We start from the raw sequence: 24,017 nt of genomic DNA on the forward strand, positions 1-24,017 counted from the left end.
CACCTTTAAGAGTATAAAGTGAGTTGACTATACAGGAATTAGCAAGAATTAGCTATGTTCTACTTGTCTTTTAACAGTCCTGTCCCACAGAACTTTCTGATATAAATGTTCTGTATTTGTGCTAATACCATAGTCAATAACACGTGGCTACCAAGCACTTGAAATGTGGCTACAAGACTCAATTAAAAAAAAAAAAAAAAAAGACTAAGTGAACTTTTTATTTAATTTTAATTGTTAAAATTTAAGTTGCCACATGTAAGCTAGTGGCTATCATACTGAACAATGCGGTTCTATCATTTGAAATACAATGTATAAACTTCAGTGAACAGCAGGGTTTTTCAATTCATTCCTGAGGATGTTAACAGCTAAAACTTTCTTGATAACTAATGATAAACAAGTCAAGCCAATGGCCTAAACATCAAACATAAAATTCACTCATGAAATGAGAGAATTGATGATACCAAGATTCAGAATTTAAAGCACCATATTCACTAATAGACGATGGTTAAAAAGAAAAAAGAAAAAGACATCTCAAGTTTTTCCCCAGTTTTTGCAAAAGGGGTATTCGCTTTAAGAATAGTTTCCCCAATATATGTCAATTACTTTCCCCTCAAATCTGCCCGATTTTTTAAAACAGATTTTAAATCTGTTTAAAAAAATGGCAAAAATAAATTCTCAGCACTGTAACACCGCCACTCGGTAAATTCCACACGTTGATTTCCCTTTCCTTAAAGAAGGGATTCAAATTTCTGAAAGCCTCTGCATCGCCCGAAAGCCTTGTTATCCATCTTTCCACGTACAAATCATTCTGATACAGCTGCGGTTTCGTTCCTAGACACAATTGTTTTCAGTCCAAAAGAGACAACTGGCACTCTTTTCGGCACTTCAAGTATTCTCTGACCAGCTCTTCCAAAGTCAAGAAAAGTAACCAAAATGGGGCGCGAGAAAGCAACAGAAAACAAGTCTGGGAACTTGCAGGTTGAATTAACTCGTCCCGAAGCAGAAGCAACCGCCTTTAACCCGGGGAGAGAGCGCCTCAATCCACCCGGCTGCAAGGTCGTGACCTGAGGTCACGGCCGCCAGCACCGCTCCCGCCCAGCAGCGGGAAGCCACCTGTTAGGCCCGAGCCTCACCTGGCAGGAGAGAGGAGGCGCCGACCCGGCAGGGCGCCGGCCGCGGGCGCCCAGGCGGCCAGCGCGGGACCCGCCCCTCACGCGGCGGCGACCGGAGACGCCCGCGAGCCCCCCGGCCGCACGTGGGCTTCAGCCGGCGGCGGCTCCGCTGACAGGCCGGTCGCTCGCGGCCCCCGCCCGGCCTCCGCGCGCCCGTGCCCGGGGCAGCACCCCGCCGAGCGGGCGCCCGGGCGGCCCACAGCGCCGGCCCGCCGCCCGCCCGCCCTCCCTCCCTTCCTTCCTCCCTCCCCGGGCGGCGCGATCCCGCCCCGCCGCCCCGCCGCCCCTCACCTACCTGGTCACGGAGTTTGAGGAACGCCATGGCGGTCGCCTCCACCGCCGCCCCGGCCCGCCGCTTCCGCCCCCGTAGCTTCGGCCGCTGCCCCGGGGCGGGGGGGGGGGCAGCGAGCGGGTCGGCGGCCGGCTGCGCCGAGGAGTCCGCGGGCAGGGGGCGGTGCCGCCTCCCCGGCCGCCCGCCGCCGCCGCCGCCGCCGAGAGGTGAGGAGCCCGGTCGGTCCCGCCTCCCCCGGGTACTCCCCCGCCCTCTCCTTCCCTTTCTTTCTCTTTCTCTCTCAGCTGCCTCCGCCCGCCGCCGCCGCCGCCGCCTCCTCACGCCCCCTTCCCGAAATACGCCGGCAGCCCCCGCGGCCGCGCCGTTCCAGCCCGCGGCAGCGGCGGCATCCAAACTCCACTCCACAATATTACCACCACCGCCCGCCGCGATTGGCGGCCGCGCGGGGGAGAGGCCAGAGTAAGCCGAGCGCCCATTGGCCACGCCGCCGCGCCCGTCCGCGCCCCCCCACCCTCCTGGAGAGGGAGGGGGCGGAGAGAAGGAAGCGGCGAGGGGTGGGCTGCGAGCTGGCGCGCGCCGGGCGGGGGAGGCGGGCGGGGAGCCGAGCCCGGCAGGGGGAGGGGCGGCCAGGTAGTCCGGGGCGCGCGCCCGGGGCGCGGTGGGCGGAGCCCGGGCGGGGGCGGGGGCGGGGGGGCGTCGGGACGCGGGGTAACGGCCCCGGGTTCGCACGTGGAGGTGCGGCGCGGACTCTCCTCAGCGCGAGGAGGATGGAAGAGCCGGGTGAGGGGCCGGGAGGGGCGTGAGAGGTGGGCACCTGGGGGCCGCCGCCTTCCCGGGAGCGGCGAGGGGACCGGGGCGAACCGGGCGCGCACGTGCAAGGAGAGTGAGACTGCGCCCGTGGGCCGGGGGAGGAGGGGCGAGGCGGGGGCCGCGGGGGGGCGCGGACTGCCCCGGCCGCGCGCGTCCTCCCCAGCGCACGCCCCTCCGGACCCGCTTGGACTCGTCGCCGCAGGGTGTGAGAGGTGACGCGGGGGGCCGCTGCGCTCCCGGGGGCAGCCACCGGGCCGGGGGGGGGGGGGGGCGGAGGGGGGAGCGATGCTGCACTCCGGGCGGAACGGCGGCATCTTTGCAGCCAAACAGGTTGTGGACGCCGGAGTCTTTCTCTTGCCTGTAGTCCCAATCCGAGGCAAGGCTGCAGTTCTCCAAAATCCTCCTGCCCGACTTGCTTTTTTTGTTTTTTTCCCCTCCTTTCTTCTTTCGCATCTGAAGGGTTTTACCTCCCACTCGAGAGAAATCAATTTAAAAAACAAAAGATGTGCTGGATTTCCAATAAATAGCATCCTCGGATGGAGAAGAAATGATTCCCTCACCCTGCCACACACACACACACACACACACACACACACACACACCCATGCCACCCCACAGTTCTGAAACGGCTTTTCTTTCTAAGGCAGCCGCACACTGTTACCATTCCAGGCTTGTGTGGGAGAAGGCTGTTGTGCGCCTGTGTCTGTCCGCCTGGGCGGCTCCAGCCCCTGGTTAATAAAAGGTACAGATGGTTAAAGCACAAACGTGTGACGTCAGGCTCGGTTTAAAAACGTCCCCTTTTCCCTACATCAATTGTGTCTCTCGGGACAGACTTTATTTAGAGGATCGATTTGAGTTTAATGGCAGGAGAAAAGGGGACCTATGCCAGGACGGTCAGTTTATTACGATGCTGTGCTTAAAACAAAAAGCTTATCTTTTAGCCCCATAAAAAATGCCAATGTCAGTGTGCAAAATGAAAAACACTGCTGGTTAACTAATAGTATGATCCTTCCAATAGTCTTTAACGTACCAATGTCTTGATTCCATAAAAGCAAAATTTACCTAAAATTAACAATCTTACCTGAAATTAACAATCCTCATAAATTATGTTTGCCACTTGAAAAGGAAAGGTTCTCGTAACAGGTAACCACGCTGAGGCTAAAGAGGAAGCTACACTGTTCTTGATTTGCATTATCTTCAGTACCTCACTCCTCTTTACTTCCAACAACTTCAGCAGATATTTGTCATCCAGCCTCTCCTTGTCAGTTCAGTGAGGGTGAATGCATGAAGTTGTAAAAGCATTTGAGTTCCCCAAAACAAAGGTGTTGTGATAATATTGCTAGAGTACTTTGTGATTACAAGTCACCTTTGTAAATAATTACCCATGTTCCATATCCAACACAGAGTTTTATCTTAGTCAAGGGTTGCAGGAATTTACCCTCATTTGTACATGAACCTGTTAAGCACTATGGATGTCTAGGCAGGAATTAATATACCCCGTTCTCCTCTACTCCGCCCCCAATAATATCTTCTCAAGGTTAATGTTCTAGAGTTTAAAAGCACAACAGGAACTTGATTCAGAACATGGCAAAGATTAACTTTTGGGAAACCTCAAGTACATTTGAGAGTATGAATTTAAATTGTGGATTGAGTGCATTTTAATAGGTTTTATGATTGAGCTAATGAAACTTTTCAGAGCCCTTCTGAAATCCTAATTAACAGTAATTGATGAAAATATTTTACAATACACTGTCTCTGACACCCTTGCAAATAGTAAGCTCTGAGTTCTCCTGATAGAGAACGCTCAATACCTAGCTCAATTCTCACCCTTCTCCATCCTGAACAATAATAGGTAACTTGAATCCTAATTTCATGATTTGTAAAAACTAAGCAGAACATTACCTGGCCTACTCATCTCACACCAAATAAGATAATGATATGAAAGGCTGTGGGAACTCTGTGGGACCATTCAAATACAATGTTACAGCTACTTTTCCATAGCTGGAGATGGGAAAACAATCATTCTGGAAAGTAGAAATAAAAAATCTATATAATTGAGCAATAAAATGAAGTAAGATTCATGTTCAAATTCTGATGAACTCTTTCACAATCTTTATTATAAAGTTATTTTTCCCTGTTATAAAATATTCAAATATTAAAGGAATCCATAGTATCAAAAAGTTCCATACATCAATGCTAATGAGACCACGAACTTGAGTCGTGTCAGTAATCTCTCTCCCCCCACTCATTCCCCTCTCTCTGCCTTTTCTCAATGTCATTTTCATTCCCTCTGACTACAGCTAGCAACTCTACTCACAATTTGAGTATTCTGCTGTCATAAAGGAACTTCAAATTTTAAGTCTCAGGGAATGACTAATCAGTTGAGTTAAACTCATCTGACCATGCTTCAGCCAATCATTACAATGAAAGAAGCAAGATCTTAGAACTTTTAACAGCTTCCATTCAGAATTCATGTATAAAATGGTAGGACGAAAGATGTCATACAGATGTGACCACTGGGGAAATTGTGTTGAGAGGGGCAACCACACTAAATTGTATATAGGATATTGCTATGTGTTGGGCACTTGTCAGCATCTTAAGTGCTTCACCTCATTCAAGTTTTTCAATAACTTTATTAATCTTTTTGTGTTGGGAAACCGGGGCCCAGAGAAGTGGTTTGCCCATAGTTACCTACCTAATGTCAGAGCATGGATGCATGAGAGCCTTGAAAGCCAGGCAAGTAACTAATATGGTAAGAAATAACACTACTGGCGACTTTTGAGCCAGATAATCCTTATATTATAAAAATGATTTTTATGAAGAGACTGAAATACACAGAAATGCATATAATAAGCTGCTAAAGCAGCAAGATAAGTTCAGAAACCTAGAGGATAGAAATAGAAGACCCAATGTACATCTAAAAGAGTTTCTAAAAAAAAAAAAAAAAAAGAGTTTCTAGTGGAGAAAAAATAGAGTATGAAGGAGAGACAATATTCAAGGAGATAATGTGTGAGAATTCTTCAGACCTGAAGAAAAATGTGAGTTATCAAATCAAAGGAAAATGCTGAGGCTCAAGCAGAATAAATTTCTAAAACTGAGACCTGTACACAGGAGTGAAATTACAGAATACCAAATGCAGTAGGAAAATGTTAAAAGTTACCACTGAGAAAAGTCAAATTATCCTAAAAGGAATGACAGTCATTTTGACAGGAATGACCTGTTGGATTTTTTTTTTTTAAGATTTATTCATTTATTCATTCAGAGAGAGAGAGGCAGAGACACAGGCAGAGGGAGAAGAAGATCCACGCAAGACGCCCGACGTGGGACTCGATCCCGGGTCTCCAGGATCACACCCTGGGCTGCAGGTGGCGTAAACCACTGCACCACCAGGGCTGCCCACCTGTCGGATTTATAAGCAACAATAAATGACAGAAGACAATGGAAACTATCTTCAAATATGGAGAGTCTATAACAGAGAAACTAGAATTCTATACCTAGCTAAACTATCTTTCAGGAGGAAGAAAAAAATAAACACATTTTTGAACTTAATACTCACAGGTTTTTTTTTTTTTTAATTTTTTTTATTTATGATAGTCACAGAGAGAGAGAGAGGCGCAGAGACATAGGCAGAGGGAGAAGCAGGCTCCATGCACCGGGAGCCTGATGTGGGATTCGATCCCGGGTCTCCAGGATCGCGCCCTGGGCCAAAGGGAGGCGCCAAACCGCTGCACCACCCAGGGATCCCCTCACAGGTTTTCATTAAAAGACATACTAAGGAATTTGCTCCAATAAGAAAAAAGTCAAACCCAAAAGGAATAAGATGGGAGAAGGAAGAATTAACAAATAAGTTAGCAAAATCTCAGCTAGTCTAAGTCAGTAATATTTTTTTATGTACCAGTATTTTGGAAGTTTAAAACCAGATGAAATTAAAATATGAGCCCTTAATGGGGTGCTTGGATGACTCTCATTGCCGAACATCTGGCTCTTGATTTTGGCTCAGGTCATGATCAGGGTGGTGATATTGAGCACTGAGTCAGGCTCTATTGTTGGGCATGGAGCCTGCTTAAGAGTCTCTCTCTCCGTCTGCCCCTCCTCTCTCTCTTTCTCTCTCTCAAACATAAAATAATTAGCCCTTAAAAATATGGTAGATGATGGCAGAAGGGAGTTCTGAATTAAAGGCTTGATTTACTCAGAAGAAGTGATATACACTTTAATTATAGACTTTGACAGGTTATTATATTGGTTAAAATTCTTTGTTGCAAACAAGAGATTCCAAGCAAGAATTTCTTAAATTGACATTCAGCAGCTCCAGGGTTATTGGGTAAGCTAAACAAACAAACAAACCAGCTTGGGTTAAGGTGCTAGAAAAATTGCCTTAAACCATACAACAGAACTGACATGATAAACTGCTGTTATTCCCAACAAGCACCAAATGCCATGAGCTCAGTTTTTCTTCATCTGTTCCTGCTATCAGCATCAAGGCCAATTCTGTGTCAGAACTTTGATCTTGCAACCACTCCCACCTTTACAGACTAGATACCTCTATCTTTACCCCTGCACCAGCAAAATAAAAGCTGTGTGCAGAGCTTGTATACTCAGTCCTCACGTTTCCACAGGTGCTTCTGGTTAGCAGAGCTTATGTCATAGGCTTGCATCCTGGTTGTAATGGAGGCAGGAAATCTGAGTTCTGAATTTTATACCGGAAGGTGAGATGTATAACCAGGAATTATCCTAAATATAAAAAGGCTATTTAAAAGATTATGGCAGCCTTGAAATGACAGAGTCTGCTACTGGTATACATATTAAACATTGAAGGGTGGTATTCACCAAAATTAGGGAACTAGAATGCCTAACTTCAGATTGATAGAGGGGGAAAAAATAACCTAGAGAAAACTTAGTCACTGGATTAGCAGGCAAAAAAAGAAGGAAAAAAAGGAAATTAAAAGTATAAATAGAAAACAAGATTCTAGAGAGAAGTCCAAGTGTTATTAATCACAATAAATATAAATGGTTTACATTATTAAAAAACAACGACACAGAAAACACATTTAGGATGGATTTTTAAAGAAACCCAGGGCAGCCCAGGTGACTCAGCGGTTTAGTGCCACCTTCAGCCCATGGCATGATCCTGGAGACCCGAGATCAAGTCCCACGTCAGGCTCCCTGCATGGAGCCTGCTTCTCCCTCTGCCTCCCTCTCTCTGTGTCTCTCATGAATAAATAAAAAACTTTTTAAAAATAAAGAAATAAACCCAGTCACGTGCTATTTGCAAGTATATGGTTAGAATATATCACCAAAACATTTGGAGGAAGGCAATTTTTTAAACTACCAAGAAAATACTAACCAAAAAATTGTCATCTAATAACATTAATATCCAACATAACAATTTAAAACAAGGATTGATAAAGTAACTATCCACCAAGACAACCTACAGTCATGATACAATCATAAACTTAAGTGCACTCAACCACAGAGTGAAGTTTGATAGAACTACATAGAGAAATTGATAAATGCATCATCAAAAACTAACAGACAAGTAGATGAAAGGTTAGAATGCCAAGGAATCAATAAGCTTAATATCACATGAGATTATATATATGTATACACACATAAAACCCATAATCAATAGTAAAAAAATAGTCTATACTATTCCTCCAAGAAACTTAGTCCAGCCATTTACAAGTGAATTTTACCAAATGTACAAGAGAAGATGCCTTGCCTTTGTTTTGTTTCACAAAGTAGAAAGTTAAAAACCAAGTGTATAACCAAGACTCTTGATGCACCAGGTGCCTCTCAGATATCTTGTCTTCCAAACCAACCCTCTTATATATCCAGTTTTTGACAAGTGTAGTTATTTCAACAAGGCCATTCAGAACCATTTCATTTGGTCAAAAGCTCTTCCAAAGTGGTTTCTGCTTAACTGCTTTGAATATCTCTCTGTTGGTGATGGCTGCTCTGTGGCTGAAATACATAGGAAATGAATGTAATAGACTGCATAAGCTAAAGATATGTAATTGAATAATATATAAACTATGTAAACAAGCAAAAATCTGAATAGAAAAAATTTTTAAAGACTGGAAAAATATAACTATTAAAGTTGTGTTTGAATGACAAAAGTATGAGTTGTTTCTTCTATTTTTCTATACTCTGCATATTTTGTTCAGTGAGAAATTGTTTGAGTTGTTTCCAAATATATTAGTACTTCATGATTTCATGAGTTCACTGAATAAAAAGGATATGAGACACATTGGGGCATCTGGGTGGCTCAGTCAGTTCAGCAACCAACTCTTGGCTTCAGCTCAGGTCATGACTCAGGGTCATGAGATCAATCCCCGAGTTGGGCTCTGTACTGGGTGTGGAACCTGTTTAAGATTCTTTCTTTCCCCCTCCTTCCCCCACTCATGCATGTTTGAAGTCTCTCTCTCTCTAAAAAAAAAAAAAGAAAAAAGAAAAAAAAAGATATGAGACACATCGGGACGCCTGGATGGCTCAACGGTTGAGTGTCTGCCTTCAGCTCAGGGTGTGATCCTGGAGTCCCAGGATTGAGTCCCACATTGGGCTCCCTGCGTGGAGCCTGCTTCTCCCTCTCCCTCTGTCTCTGCTTCTCTCTGTGTCTCTCATGAATAAATCTTTAAAAATAAAAAAGATATGAGACACATAGAAAATAACTATCAAAATAGCAAAAGAAATTCAGATTATATCATTAAGTACATTAAGTATAATTGGACCAAACATGCTATTCAAAAGGCAAATACTGTCAGACAGAATAAAACAGCAAAATCCAACTCTGTGTCATAGGCCTACAAGAGACACACCTGAATTCAAAAATAAAGTAGATTAAAAATAAAGAATGGAAAAAGCATAGCATGCAAACATAATAATAAGAGGCCTAGAATAGCTATATTAATATGAGACAAACTTTAAGACAAATATTACTGGAAACATTTTTGATAAGTGGTCGATGCATCTAGAAGATATAATAGTTATCTATACATCAAAGAACCAACTCCCAAAATGTATGATGCAAAAATGAAGAGAACTAGACAATAATAGAGATTTCAACATCCCACTTTCAACAGTTGATAGAACAATTAAAGAAGACTTTAAGAACACTGTCGAACAACTTGTCTTAATTAATATTAATAAAACATACCACACCAAAACTGCAGCATACACGTTTCTTTTTAAGTGCATATGGAATGTTCTCCAGGATATACCATATACTATAGCTCAACATAAGTTCCAATAAAATACAGAAGATTAAAAATTGAAATTACATAAAATATGTCCTGTGACAATGGAATTAAAGATCTATAACAGAAAGATAACTGAGAAAACACCAAATAGTTGGAAATTAAGCAATACATTTCTAAATAACTGATGAGTCAAAGAAGAAATCACAAGGGAAATTAATCAGAATTCATGGCATGCATCTAAAGTAGTGCTTATGGGCACCTGAGTGGCTTAATCAGTTGCATGACTGACTCTTGGTTTCTGCTGGGGTTGTGATCTCATGGGTTGTGGAATCAAGCCCTGAGTGGGGCTCCACACTCAGCAAAGAGTCTACATGAAGATTCTCTCCCTCTGCCACTCCTGTCACTTGCACATACATACCCTCTTGCTTCTGTCTCTAAAAAAAGTAAAAAGCAATGCTGAGAGAGAAATATATAACTCTAGATGCCTATATAAAATTTTGAAAAATCAAATACCTAGGATTCCACATTAAGAAACTAGAAAGCAAAAAGCAAGCTAAACACAAAGCAAACAGAAGGAATGAAATAATAAATATTATAGCAGAAAAACAATAGAGAAAACTTTTTAAAAAGTTGATTCTTTGAAAACATCGATAAAATTGACCAAACCCTTGCCTAGACTAACCAAGAAAATAAAAGACACTAATTACTAAAATCATGAAGGAATGGATATCACTACCAACTCTGTAGAAATTAAAAGAATTATAAGGGAATATTACCAACAACTGAATGCCAATAAATCAACCAACTTAGATAAAATGGAATGATTCCTAGAGGTACACAACCAAAACTGACTCAAGAAACAAAATATCTGCATAAACCTTTGACAAGAAAAGATACTGAACTAGTAATTTAAAATCTCACAAACAAAAGCCAGGCCCAGATGGTGTCCCTAGTGAATTCTATCAAATATTTAAAGAAAAAATAAGACCAATCCTTCACAAATTCTTTGAGAAAAAGAACACTTCCCAACTTATTTTAGGAGGCCAGTACTACCCTGATTCCAAAGACAGACAAAGACATCACAGGAAAAGCCTGCAGAACAATATCCCTTATGAACAAAGATATAAAAATCCTTAACAAAATATTACCAAATTGAATTAAGCAACTTTAAAAAAGAAGAATATATCATTCCCAAGTTGGATTTATTTCAGGAATACAGAGTTAGTTTAACATCTGAAGATCAATTAATGTATTATATTAATGGAATGAAGGACAAAACCCACATAATCTTCTCTGTAGAGTAGGAAGAACCAGCAAAGGATATTGAGTGGGATAAGAAAAATCAAAACCAAGAATGTATTTATCTTTTTCTTCCTTTTTTTTTTTTTCTTTTTCTAATTTGGCAGAGAAAGAGACCACAAGTAGGCTGAGTGCAGGCAGAAGGAGAGGGAGAAGCAGAGAGCCTGATGCAGAGCTCAATCCCAGGACCCTGGGATCATGACCCGAACAGAGAGCAGACACTTAACTGACTGAGCCACCCAGGTGCCCCTCGAGAATGTATTTCAAGAAAGAGAGTGGTCAACTGGTTGATTTCTGCTAGGTCCAATAGAAAGAGAAATTGGATTTTTTAGGATCATTGGATTACACCATATGGAGGTTGATGACAACTTTCGGAAGGGTTTCAGAAAAATGGCATAACTAAAAATCTGATTGGAGGGGTGCCTGGGTGGTTCAGCCGGTTAAATGTCTGCCTTCAGCTCAGGTCATGATCCCAGGTCCCTGCTGAGCAGGGAGCCCGATTCTCCCTCTCCCTCTGCTGCTCCCCCTGCTTGTGCTCCCCCTCTTAAGTAAAGACAATCTTAAAAAAAATAAATCTGATTGGAATGAGTTAGAAGAGAATGAAAAGTGAAGAGGTGGAGAAAATGAATAAAGACGACTTTTTCAAGGTGTCTTATTTTAAAAGGCAGGAGAGAAATAGAACAGTAGATGAAGAGAAATGAGAAGCCTAAGGGGAGCTGTTTTTGTCTTTTAAGGTGGTAGATATTACATCACCTGTATAGGCTGGGGAGTGATAGAGTTGAAAGGGAAAAATTGACAATGCAAAAGAGAGAACAGATACCTGTAGGAGCAAAGTCCTTGAAAAGGCAAGAGGAAATGAGATGCAATTCAGAAGTAGAAAGTGTCAAGAACTCTGAAATGTCTGAGATTTTATCTAACATGTATGCTAAGTTAGCCTGTCATAATTTCATGGATGCTGGCAGAAAACATGAGATGCCTGGGTCAGAGACCAAGGATTTCATTTCTCACAGCAATAGCAGTAGCCAGAGATCAGAATTTTATTGCATCAATTTCCTGAACCTCGGGATCCCTGGGTGGCGCAGCGGTTTGGCGCCTGCCTTTGGCCCAGGGCGCGATCCTGGAGACCCGGGATCGAATCCCACGTCAGGCTCCCGGTGCATGGAGCCTGCTTCTCCCTCTGCCTGTGTCTCTGCCTCTCTCTCTCTCTGTGACTATCATAAATAAATAAAAATTTAAAAAAAAAAAAAAAAAAAAAAAAAATTTCCTGAACCTCCATTCCCACGGAGCAATGTAGGAAGAGGGCCAGGTAATGCCTGCATGTGCAGTGGGTTGCATTACAAGTAAGGAAATCTGAGCTTAGTGAACCTGAATCTTTTACATTGGGCAGTAAATATGCCTGTCCTTTGCTCCAGAGAAAGACATTATTTTTATTATAATGGACAGTAAGCTTCACTATACTCCTACTATTTGTTCCAAAGGAAGACACTATCTCTATCTTCCAAGGCTATTCACTCTACAAATATCCTTGATGAGATAGTCTGAATCGAAACAGATATAAGAGACACATGGAGAACTATCTCTCAACAGAGAGTTTAGTCTTAATAGCATGGACAGTTCATTCATTTACAGTGTGGAGGTTGGGGAAATGGGGGAAGATAAGATTGGAAAAGAGCCAGTTGCTCTCTTTCACTTAATTTTATTTTTTTCCGCAGTATATCAGTGGGTGACAATATCAGGTAAGAGTGAAGATTGGGTATTAAGAATGTGTGATTTAAATAAACAAAGTCTAGGAGAATGAGAGAGGGTTAACTAAGGAAATGAAGAATTACTGGGCACTGCTGAGGGCCCTCCTCTAATTTATAATCCTAAATTTAAATAGCACAAGTTATGACTGTTTTAATCAGGTTTGTTCCACTGCTTGGGTATGGGGACAAGATAGGTAGACAGTTGGCTTTAACAAGGACTGGAGTTTTTCCAGGCAAGTGATGGAGAAAGAAAGTGGCAATGGAGTTGTGGATGTACATAAAGGACTGATTACAATGATGGACCAGGGATTCTAGACTGGATGAAGAAGAAAGAGTGAGGAGAGGAAAAAACAGTGAAACACAGATAGGGCCAAAGGATCAGAGTTCCTAATTTGGTTGAAGAATGGTTGGAGTTGGGATATTATGATAAGCGAACTAGAAGATGAGGGACAGTAGTCAAACAATGGACTGCTTAAAAATCAAGATTTACATTACAATATATGAGCATAAGAATGGATAGCTGACATGAGGTAGAGAAAAATCTCATTGGAGGTGAGGAGTTCAGTAAACTAAGTGGTCAAGTGTCATATGGTTCATTTGTGAGCTTGCTGAAATCACCAAGAATAACGGTCACATGGAAAGAACAAGTGAGTTGGGTGCTAAAATTTTCAATGAATGAGGGGAAGCAACTAGACAGTTACAGATGATTATGACAGGAAGGGTGGCAAGTGCTACGTACAGACTATTGCTTTTTTAATAGATATTTATATATGATCAAATAAGCACTGTGAGAGAAACAAATTAGCATGATCCTCAAGAATTACATAAGCTAACTTGAAGGCAATACAGACACCCATGAAAAGCTAAGCAACAGCAAACATTGCAATATGGTAAGACCAAAACAACACTGGTCTAAGGGTCAGAAGATCTGAGTTCTAGTTCCAGCCATTCCAATAGCTAGCCGCGAGCTTAGATAAATCACTTGCCTTCACCAGGCTTCAGTTTCCACATTTGGATATGGATTAGATGATTCCCAAGATACCTGAGGGCCTAACATTCTGTAATTCTATGATATAAAACAATACACATTTCACAAGGAAGTTAGGAAGAATAAGTACCATTATCCAGATGTTACAGAAAGAGGAAGTTGAACCATGAAAGACTATATAATTTGTCCAGCATCAGACTGTTAAGTCAGGTTCATTGTTTGTGTTAGATCGTACAGGGTACAGAGTAGATGCCCTAATCTGTGTTTGTTTCCTTTCACTTACACAAAGTTGTGTTTGTCTTTCCATTATCTCTATTTAATTCTGGTTAGGTCATGATTGCGTATGTCAAAGAACAAAGAAAGGACTATCAGAAACCATAACTGAAGCACCAACATTTAACACAGCCCTGAAAGAACACAGTTTTACAGGAAGCAAAGAGGTATGTTGCCCTCTAGGAAATGTATGTCACACTGGAGTAATTAGACTGACATGCATTTCCCTGGTGGCAAATGTAATGAATGGGTCCAATAACCCTTGACATCAGCACAATGTTAGGGTGGGATTGGAAGTCAAGATTTAGAAGGATATAATTTGAATAAAGGGGATATAAACAGTTTTTCCTCTATAACAAGCTCTTCCTTTATAACCATATTGTTACTTATATAATTTTTAATATAAGTTCATTCAGTTATATAGTTAACAAATATTCATTGAGATCCACTAGATGTTAAGCACCATAATAAAAGCTGGAAATACTGTGGAGAACAAGACAGCTAATAGCTCTGTCCTACCTCCCTTTGTTAAGATATACTGATTGTAATGAGGTATGGACATAAATAGGAAGATGAATAAGATATTTTTCAAGTATGATCAATGCTATAGAGAATAATGATTTATCCCTTACCATGTTTTGTATTCTCTCTATTTAGAATATAAGTATCAGAAGAGCTAATACTTTGTTACATTATTCATCATTATTCTCTCTGTGTCTTGATTAGTGAATTTTAACTGTGGGTTCCTTTAAATAGGATTGTCAGGAGAGGTATCTTGAAGGAGGTGCCATCTGAGCTAGGACCTAAAAAAGCGAAGAGTTTTCAGCCATGCAAAGAAGAGAGTAGGGAAAGAGCAGTGTAAAATTCCCAAGAAAGCTAAAAGCTCAGCATGTTTGAGAAACATAAAGAAGGCCATTGTGGCTGGAGAGCTGGAAGGGTGGGACAGTGTAACAGAAGATGAGGCTGAAGCAAAAGTCAGGGCTAGAATAATATAGGGCCTTGTAAGCCAAGGCTAGGGGTTTAAATTTTAATTTAATTGCTGTGGCAAGCCGTTGGAGGGTTTTAATCAGAGATATTATATGACTTCACTTTTTAAAAGTTTACTCCGGCCTCTGTGTTGATAGAATGAGGGGAGCATAAGAGGAGGCAAGAGATAGGTTAGGACATGAGGCTTGATGGTGGCTTGGTGTCAGGGAAGAAGCATAGAGTAGTTGAATTTGAGATCCATTCTGAAGGTAGAATCAGGACAAGCTGATGAGTTGGATGTGGAGTGTTAGAAAGGAAGAGGAGTCAAGACAGACTCCAAAGTTTTGGCTTAAGTTACTTGGTACTGGTGGTACCACTAACTTATAGGGAAATTAGGGGAGTAGCAGAGTTTTTCCAGGGAAAAATCAAGCATTCCATTTTGGCCATGTGAAGCTTATCAGACTTCCAAATGAGTATGTAGATTAAACAGTTGATATGTGAGTATGGCAAGATGTCAGAGCTGAAGATATCCTTTTGTGAGTCATTGGCATTTAGATACTATGTAAAGCCACGTAGCTGAATGAGATCACCAAGGGAGAACATGAAGATATGACAGCCAAGGACTACACCTTAAACATCTTTCATAGGACTCCAGTTTTGGCCTTTGAATAATATGATATTTTATACAGAACTGCATTATCTACCAGATCAATCAGTCTTAAAACCCCATTTTGTCTTTCTCTTAGCAAGTAGTGAGAGGCCGTTTTGGAGTAAAGCCATCTTGGTGAGGACTTTTAATCACACAACAACCCCTAGGACTTCCCAGTTTGTCATCAGATACACAAAAGAGGGCTCTGGTCCCCACTATGCCCCCTTCCATTTATAGTGTTCCCTGACCTCTCCAGGCCACCATGATCCCTCCTTTCCTCTAATTTCCTCTGAACCCCTCCTTTCCTCAGTATTGCCTATACCTCTGCAGTCAGTCCTGCTGATATTATAGCTATTTATGCAGAACAGGTACTCTGTGTTTGTTTCCCTCCACTTATACAATGTTGTATTTGTCTTTCCATTATCTCTGGTTCTAGCTAGGTCATAATTACTTATCCCCACTTTAAACTACTATACATTGTGACTTCTTTGAGTGCATGATATTCTCTTATATATCTTTCTCTCCCTTGCCATGTTCTGCATTTTCCTATCCAGAAAAAAGTACTACAAGAGCTAGGACCTTGTGTGTTATGTTCACCACTGTACTCTTTGAACCTAGAACAATGTTCTTGAGTAAACACTAACAGAATAAAAGGATACAATAGCTGCTGACAGATTTATGTGCTGGATGGATGATCAGGCACCTCAAAGCAAAACTATCTCCCTTTTCCTTGATAGATGTTATCTCCCTTTTGGATTCCCTTGAGCTTTACCATCACCCACACTTAACACTGCAGCATAAAGTGGTGTTTCAGTTCTCACCACCTTTATGGACTCTTTCCACAGATTCTGCTGATGCTGAAGTAGATAAGAATAGGGTATGGGGGTCCTGGTGGCTCAGTGGTTGAGCGTCTGCATTTGGCTCAGGTTGTGATCCCAGGGTCCTGAGGTCAAGTCCCACATCAGGCTCCTCACATGGAGCTTGCTTCTCCCTCTGCCTATGTCTCTGCCTCTCTGTGTCTCTCATGAATAAATGAATGGAATCTTAAAAAAAAAAAAAAGAATAGGGTATGGGTTTTTGGTTTATATAATGCATATATGCAGTTGGGACCTGTGGTAGATTGCCTGAAAGATAGCCATTAATAATTGCTTTCAATGTTATATATGAATATTTTTCCTCCCAATGGGCCATGGGGTTTGTTTCCCTTCTCTGAATCTGGAAAGCCATGAGGCTTGCTTTGGCCTGCAGATTGCAGAAATAATATCATATGAGTCTGGACCTACACCTTAGGAGAATTTGGAATTTCCAGTTTTACTGTCTTGGGATTTAGACACCATGCTTATAAAGCTTGGAATTCTGGATAATGTGAGACCACTTGGAAAGAAAGAAGCCCGGCCAGTATCCCACTGTCCTAGCCCCTACAGCTGAGGCATGAAACGTGAATAAAATCACATGGATTCTCCAGTGCCAGACAAGCTGTCCCAGCCAAGCAAATGGAGTCTCACCCAAACTGCACAATCATGAGAAATAATAAATGATGTTGTTTTAAGCCACTACTTGTGGGGGTTATCTGTTATGTAGAAATAGATAACTAAAATAGGATGTTTCAGGATTCATTTTATAGCAAAACTTCTAGAAACACATTGCATTTAAAAGCAGAGCTTCTGCAATTTCTAACAAAATTATATATAAAAATAATCATAGTTATCCTTTGTCTCAGCAGTTTCCTGTCTGGGAATCTATTCCAAAGATACCCAGGCAAAAAAAAAAAAAGACAAGTATTAGCTATTCGTTGCCCCACTATTTGTAGTAGCAACAAACTTCACACACATCAATTGTCTACCAGTAGGGGACTGGTTGAATAAGTTATGTAACATCCACATGGTGGAGTAATATACAGCTATTAAAAAAAAAAAAAGGAATGAGAGATTCCTCTGTAAAGTATAGTGGAGTGATCACCAGCATATAAAGTTGAATGAAAAATAGCAAGGCAGAAGAAAAGTGTGTAAAGTATGCCACTTTTTAACTATTTTTTTAATGAAAAGATAAAATATAAACTTTTTGGAAGAAATTATTACATATAAAGGGAAATTATTACATATAAAGGGAGAATAAGGTACAATAGGAATATAATCTGCAAACTCCAAACTGTAGGAAAATTTATAGAGCAACCAACCCAGTTTCTTCAACAACAACAAAAATATTTTTAAATCCAAAAGGGAAAGAATGAGAACCTAGTGATGTAAAAGAGTGACTTAAGTACACATCAGCCAATGACAATTTATGAACCTATTTGTATTCTGAATACAACAATACAACTTGACTACAAGTTGTTTGAGTAAACAAACTGAAAAAAATTAATGAGGCAATGGGAAAATTTGAACACTAGTTAAATACTTGGCGATGTTAAGAATTTATTATTTAAATATGATAATGATAGTGTCACTAAGTTCTTAAAATAATCTTCATAAATTAGAGATACACACTAAAACTTTTCATTCATGCTCTAATATGACACTGGGAGTTGTTTCAAAAGAATTACATGTATTTTGAAGTGGGTGAAGTTACAGATTAAACAAGATTGACCAAGAGTTGATCCTTATTGAGTCTAGACAATTGGTTCATGAAGGTCCATTGTTATATATCTGACACTTCCCAAAATAAGAAGTTTAAAAAAAAAGCCTTCTGAAACTGAGTGTTTAAGGGTACTGAATCCATTTTCTTCATAATAACACACATTAGGTCCATCACTCCAAGTAACAGTATCTATGTCAAATGGAAGCCTTGTCTGTAACACCATGATAGGTATCTAGAACTGTATGTAATTGACATCATGTAAGTGATATGAAAGTTATAATGAGTTCTCAGGAGGTACAAATGTTTCTGTTGTTTTAGTTTAGTTTTTTTTTTTTTAAGATTTTATTTATTTATTCATGAGAGACACAGACAAGAGAGAGAAGCAGAGACACAGGCAGAGGGAGAAGCATGCTCCATGCAGGGAGCCCGAAGTGGGACTCGATCCCGGGTCCCCAGGATCACACCCTAGGCCAAAGGCGGCACTAAACCGCTGAGTCAACCAGGCTATCCTTAGTTTTGTTTTTGTTTTTTTTAAATATATATATTTTTAATTTTTATTTATTTATGATAGTCACACACACACACACAGAGAGAGAGGCAGAGACACAGGCAGAGGGAGAAGCAGGCTCCATGCACCGGGAGCCCGACATGGGATTCGATCCCGGGGCCTCCAGGATCGCACCCTGGGCCAAAGGCAGGCTCTAAACCGCTGTGCCACCCAGGGATCCCCTTAGTTTTGGTTTTTAACAACTTTTTGTATCGTTGTCTCTGATACTTAGGAAAATTTTAACTAGCACGTGAATAGTCCCCTTATTGTTTTCCAAACATATATCATTTATTCACTCAATCATTCAATACTCTTTGGGCCAAAGACTTTTATGAGGGGTCCTAGTGTTAGGGAAAGGATTCTACTAGTCCAAAGAAGTCTCCAGCCATGCTGCACATGACTGCCAACATGCATGCCGAGATGCTTACCACACCTGGGAACAATAGAGGGCTGTAACAGAGGTCTTTCAGAGTCAGATGTGTGGTTGCTTTGCCTCTAGCAGAAGATTGGGGGAAAAAAATATTAGAAAGGGTGTTAGAGCATGCTAAGATGCTGCTTCAGAATTGGAGTTGACTTATTTTGGAGGCAAGATGTAACCTAATGCTTTTCACTTGCCAAAATTCAGTTTCAAAAACTCAAAGCTTTTCATCTCCTTCTTCCACAGACATGGAAGATACTTGTTAGTGGTTCTCAAAGTGTGGTCCCTGGACCAGCAGCATTGCCAACCCCTGGGAACTTTTAGCAATGCAAATGATTCAGTCCCACCTCAGACCTACTGAATCTGAAACTTGAGCTGGGCCAATAATTTAACAAACCCTCCTGGTGATGCTGATGCTCACTCAAGCATGGGAACTACTGGTTTAGAGAAAAGCAGTAAGGGTTCCAGAAATGCAGCTCAAAGAAGTAAAAGAATCCTGTTCCTTTCTCCAAGTTAAAAAAAAATTATGATTATAGGAGAAATTTCAAAAGAATCCAAGGTAGAAAAATAGTTTAACTTGGCTGAGGGCCTGACAGTCGTGGTTCTGGAGAGACCAGTGTCCCACAAAGAGAACCACAAGTGCCAGGCTAGGCAGCTGCTGTCTACCAAGCAGCAGTACATGCAAACTAGAGAGGTCTAAGGTTTGGAGGGACCGGCCCCCCAACCATCTCCTCTGAGATACTTCCTTGGCCAGAGAAACCACAATAGTTAAATATAAAAATTACCCTCTGAAAGTGAGGGTATGCAGCATAAGGTATATGGGTAATAAAACTGGCAGAGTTTGTGTAAAAATGTGTTAATTTCTCTTCACCTTTTTCATATGACTATTAGAAAATGTAAAATAACCTATGTGGTTCACATTAATGGCCTGCATTATATTTGTATCAGTCATCGCTGGTCTATAAGGTATATATAAAATGGAGGATGGATAAGATACAAAATGTGACCATTTTTTTCTCCAGCTCTGAGCAGAAGAGTGGGTGTCCAGTACAACGAACCAGTCGTTTCTTACTTATGTTTATGTCATTTGTGTTTATACTGTGAAGATGGTTCAGTGATACTAGCCACACAAATCATGCAGCAATCATCTTTTATATCCTTGTTCACAAAGCAGTTTTTCAATTCTAGAAAATAGACTTTCTTATTGGGAGAGCATGCATTTCATTGTCAAAAACATTTAGGGATGCCTGGGTGGCTCAGTGGTTGAGCGTCTGCCTTTGGCTTAGGGCGTGATCCTGAGGGTCTGGGATCAAGTTTCACAACTTGATCCTTGCATGGAGCCTGCTTCTGCCTCTGCCTGTGTCTCTGCCTCTCTTTCTGTGTCTCTCATGAATAAATAAATAAAATCTTAAAAAAAAAACTAGAATATATAACAATATGTATCAATAATAGCCATTCCCACTTTCCCATTGTGACTGTTTTAGACATAGTCAATTAACCAGGACATTTTTTCCCTACTGCCCCAGAAACAGCATCAATGTCCTTATCAACAGAATACCATAAAGGAGCTATGTAAGTGGAGAGAGAGAGTTGCAGCGTTGGCGCAAAACTAGGTCTGCCTGACTCCAAAGGTCAAGTTCCTTTATTATACCATTCAAGTTCCCATTTAATAATAGGTGCACGTTCATAATTTTCTTTCTAAATCAAGTCAATAAACTTTCTGATTTGTATATCACTTTCTTAATGATTTGGTTGTCACAGGTCCATCCCTGAGGTATCAAATACATTTTTATATGCTGGAAAACTTGAATATCTGACCTTACTAAGAGGGAGCCCCTAGATTAGGAATGGCCTGAGCATGTGCCTTTAACTGTCTTCTTCCTTAACTGTGACAGACATTGGTAATCAATTGCAATACTCTTCTCTGTTGAACCTAGACATAGTCTCAAAGTCCTTTTTAACACATTGATCCAGGCAGGTCCTGCCACTCAACCCGGAAGACTCTAATGATTGCTAGCCTGTATGGATAATGACTTTACAAAATGAATTTCCTTTGTGCCTAGTTGGCTTTCCTCAGGTAAAAACTTGACTTCACACCCTTCTTTTCTTTTTTCCAGAAGAGTAGATAGGTTCTTACCCAAACAATTCCTTGTGGATACAAGAGGGAAAAGAACAACAGCATTTTAGGAAGTCAGTAGGATGGGAGAATTCATATAACACTTTTTTTTTTTTTGCTTTTCCAGAGGCAAACTCCCAAGGTTTATAGACAGTTCTCTTCAAGTTCTACCACTATAACTGATTTAGAACTCACCAGGAAGTTTCCATATGGAATTCACAACGATTATAGTAATAATAGTTCCTATATCACGATTGAGTTGCAAATAACATATATTTCTATAGTGAGAATGTTGATCCTGCAGCTATTCAAGAAACTTAGGTACGCAGCCAGAAGGCAAATCTATCATCAATGAGTGGTGCAACAAAAAGGAGGATGTCTCCGAGGAAGTGGTACTGGCAACATTTTCACATTAAAGGAACTCTCAAGGGTATTTCACTGTACGGGTAAAGGATAAAATGTTGGAAGCAGATCTAAACTTAGAACGGATATGACAATTTGCCAAGGCAGAGAAAAGACATTCTGAAGGTAAGCACTGTTCAGAGTACTCTTGATAAAATTTTTCAAAGAAGTAAAACATTTAATTAATATTTCTATTATTTTAAGTAACTATTAAATAAATGTAACTTATTATTTTTAAAATATCTCCATATATTTGTAAATGAAACTAAGTTTTTAATATTTTGGAAAAAAAGATTTTTTGTAGGTGTAATTTTTCCTGTTAATTATTAAAATGGCTTTGTACAGTTTCAGGTTGCATGGCCATTTTTATACTCCTGCACTACCATGCAAAGTGAGGACTCCCTGTATATGGCTAAAACAAGAAGAAATTCAAAATGATAGGATTGTACTAATGCCTTGGCAATGTAAGCCTATTTTAAAGTATAACTGGAGTTTGAAAAAAATAAAAAGTGCAGTAATATTGTAGACACATCTGCCAATGCAAACCAATAATTCATATAGATATTTTAAAGGTGAGTGATGCATTTGAGACAGAGACCACCTATGTATTCATTTGCCTGGTGTGTAGGAAGACTATAAGAAAAGAATGGAGAACAGGTGTAAATCACCATATAATGCCTCATCCTCAGAAAACATGGCAGCTGCTGTCAAATTATCTTAACATTTGCTTCCTTAAAGAAGTCTGCACCAATTAGAAGCCCTTTGGCTGCAGGTGCGTCAGGACTTCAGCCGTCTTGCTGGGCATTTCTCTTGGCTCTCCTTTTACTTGCATATTGGCTCTATTTCAGGCTGGCAGCAGATGGTGACAGCTGTACCAGGCATCACATCCAAATGCCACGTCATCCAGAGGCAGATAGGGGCTGTCTCTTCTATAGTCTACTTCTCAGGAGGAAAGAAAAGCCCTCACCCTGTTGGCCGCAACTGGACCCCTGCCACTGTATCAGTCAGGGTTCGGGACAGAAAAATAAAGAAGCCACTCTATGTATTCTGGCTCTAATGGGCTCACCGTAGAACTTGGGGGCATACATAACTCCTGGGAGAATGAGGGGAGCAGAGTCCAGAAACTCTATTCTTAAATTTAGATCAGAGGAGTTGACCCTAAGCAACCCTTAGCCTCAAACACCTAAGTGTGTAGTTCCTCAAATTTGTGCTACGAAGCTGCTGGGACTCTCTCATCTGCCCACATATACAGCTACAACCATCTCTAGAAGAATAACACCACCCTCTTTGCAAATCCTGACCTGAGGTCCTCTTGTGCACAATGTCCTGGAATGCACAGATTCTGGACAGCATGGGTCATAGACTTAAAGGAAAATAGGGGTCCATGCTGGCAGCGGACAATCCAGCATACCCACCCTTAAAGTAGCTCCCGCAAGGGGAATGGGACACTGAGATTGGCTGAGGCCAATCCTCTTTCCTTTGATCCTGGGGCTAGGGTAATGTCACTCTCAACCTGTCACGTGGGGGAGGATTGAAACCCAGCTGCCTCCCTTGCAAACCAATACTTGACTAGCAAGGAAAGTAAGGGAAAACTGTTGGTTAGACAACCAGCAGTGACTGCTCCATGCTGTGTCCCAACATAATCGTAATTTACTTTGCAAATATTACCAAAGTAGCTCACTGCAAATTTTAAAGAAATATGCTATATAACATTCACCATACATACCTATTATTACCCACAGGTACAATCTCCTGCAAACAGTTCAAATTCTAGGCTAAATTGTAAAATTATAGTCAGCTGATTGATAATGTATAGTGTTACTGCATTCAGGAAAAAGTTAAAGCTCCTTTTAGAAAATTCCTCCATTAGCTCTTCTCCTTCAGATAACAGGCCAGATTTATTTGTCCACTGCTTCTTTATATTCCTCATGAGCACCCTGAGCATATCCTAGATTTAGTGAACTTATTTGCACAATTCAAATATACAAGATCGGCCATCCCCCCCTTCCTGCTGCCCTTCTTCCTAATTCCCATTTGGCTGTCACTTTACAACCCAGTTAACGCCATTCCAGTTCCTCAGAGACTGTGGGACCAATTTCCCCCTGGGAAGAGGGAAGCTGATGGGTGTGAATCCATTTGGGGGCCGAGAAAGGAATGCAAATGTCAAGGATGCTAATTTCTGATCTTCTCACCAGGGTTGCTTACAGTAAATCCTTTTTAAAAGAAAGCCCTGAAGAAAGCCTTTGTGAGGTGTTGGGGGGGGGGGGGGTGTATCAGGAAAGTTATGTATGTGCAGGTGCCAGGGAGTGGCTTCTGTTCTAGAAGGGCCCCACAGCTCAGCGTTTCCTCCCACATGCCTCCTCGAATATGCAAGCTGCATATGTATTTATAACTCTGCAGTAAAAAAGTGAACTTTATTAGCAGAGATAACTGTCATAATTCAAGCAACTGCACTCTGCAGGGCAACAAGAGACTATAGGCACCAGGATTATAGATGTTCAGTCAAATCAGGTGCAAATGCAGGGGAATTATGAGTCAGTAACTGGGCATAAACCAGGAAGGAGGGA

The 24,017-nt window shown here is 41.2% G+C and overlaps 2 protein-coding genes across 12 annotated transcripts in view; one reads left to right on the forward strand and one right to left on the reverse strand.

The window, feature by feature from the left end:
• The window catches only part of ANKRD28 (ankyrin repeat domain 28), a 204,237-nt gene extending 202,634 nt beyond the window's left edge, over nt 1-1,603 (reverse strand). For 3 of the 7 annotated variants that reach the window (XR_012014942.1, XR_012014943.1, XM_072792827.1), the window contains exon 1: nt 1,468-1,544. Coding sequence is in view for 1 of the 7 variants with exons in the window: in XM_072792832.1 (XP_072648933.1) it covers nt 1,468-1,494 (27 nt within the window). In the remaining 6 variants the exon portion in view is untranslated. Of the gene's footprint in view, nt 1-1,467 lie in introns of all 7 variants that reach the window. The other 4 variants (XM_072792832.1, XM_072792837.1, XM_072792833.1 and 1 more) reach the window with 4 other exon arrangements.
• Nucleotides 1,452-22,500, forward strand: LOC140614052 (uncharacterized). Of its 5 annotated transcripts, none has more exons than XM_072792861.1 (6): nt 1,452-1,670; nt 2,918-3,016; nt 12,482-12,505; nt 13,833-13,942; nt 21,176-21,576; nt 22,299-22,500. In XM_072792861.1, exons 1-5 carry the CDS (start codon nt 1,493-1,495, stop codon nt 21,401-21,403), a joined length of 639 nt encoding a protein of 212 aa, XP_072648962.1. In that variant the 5' UTR covers nt 1,452-1,492; the 3' UTR covers nt 21,404-21,576; nt 22,299-22,500. The 5 variants fall into 5 exon arrangements, with proteins under 5 accessions (XP_072648962.1, XP_072648963.1, XP_072648964.1 ...); XM_072792862.1 differs by lacking the exon at nt 22,299-22,500 and adding an exon at nt 21,796-22,011; XM_072792863.1 differs by lacking the exon at nt 12,482-12,505 and having other exon boundaries at nt 1,453-1,670.
• Nucleotides 22,501-24,017: the final 1,517 nt, after the last annotated feature.

Source organism: Canis lupus, chromosome 22, assembly GCF_048164855.1.
Source record: "Canis lupus baileyi chromosome 22, mCanLup2.hap1, whole genome shotgun sequence".
Classification (NCBI taxonomy): domain Eukaryota; kingdom Metazoa; phylum Chordata; class Mammalia; order Carnivora; family Canidae; genus Canis; species Canis lupus.

Bases quoted from the DNA above. Each gene is read 5' to 3' on its own strand.
- LOC140614052 (XM_072792861.1), top strand. From the start codon at position 1,493: ATGGCGGTCGCCTCCACCGCCGCCCCGGCCCGCCGCTTCCGCCCCCGT. The intron at 3,017-12,481 runs GTACAGATGGTT...TTTTTTCCGCAG, and splicing joins CAGCCCCTGGTTAATAAAAG to TATATCAGTGGGTGACAATA. The intron at 12,506-13,832 runs GTAAGAGTGAAG...AATTCTGGTTAG, and splicing joins TCAGTGGGTGACAATATCAG to GTCATGATTGCGTATGTCAA.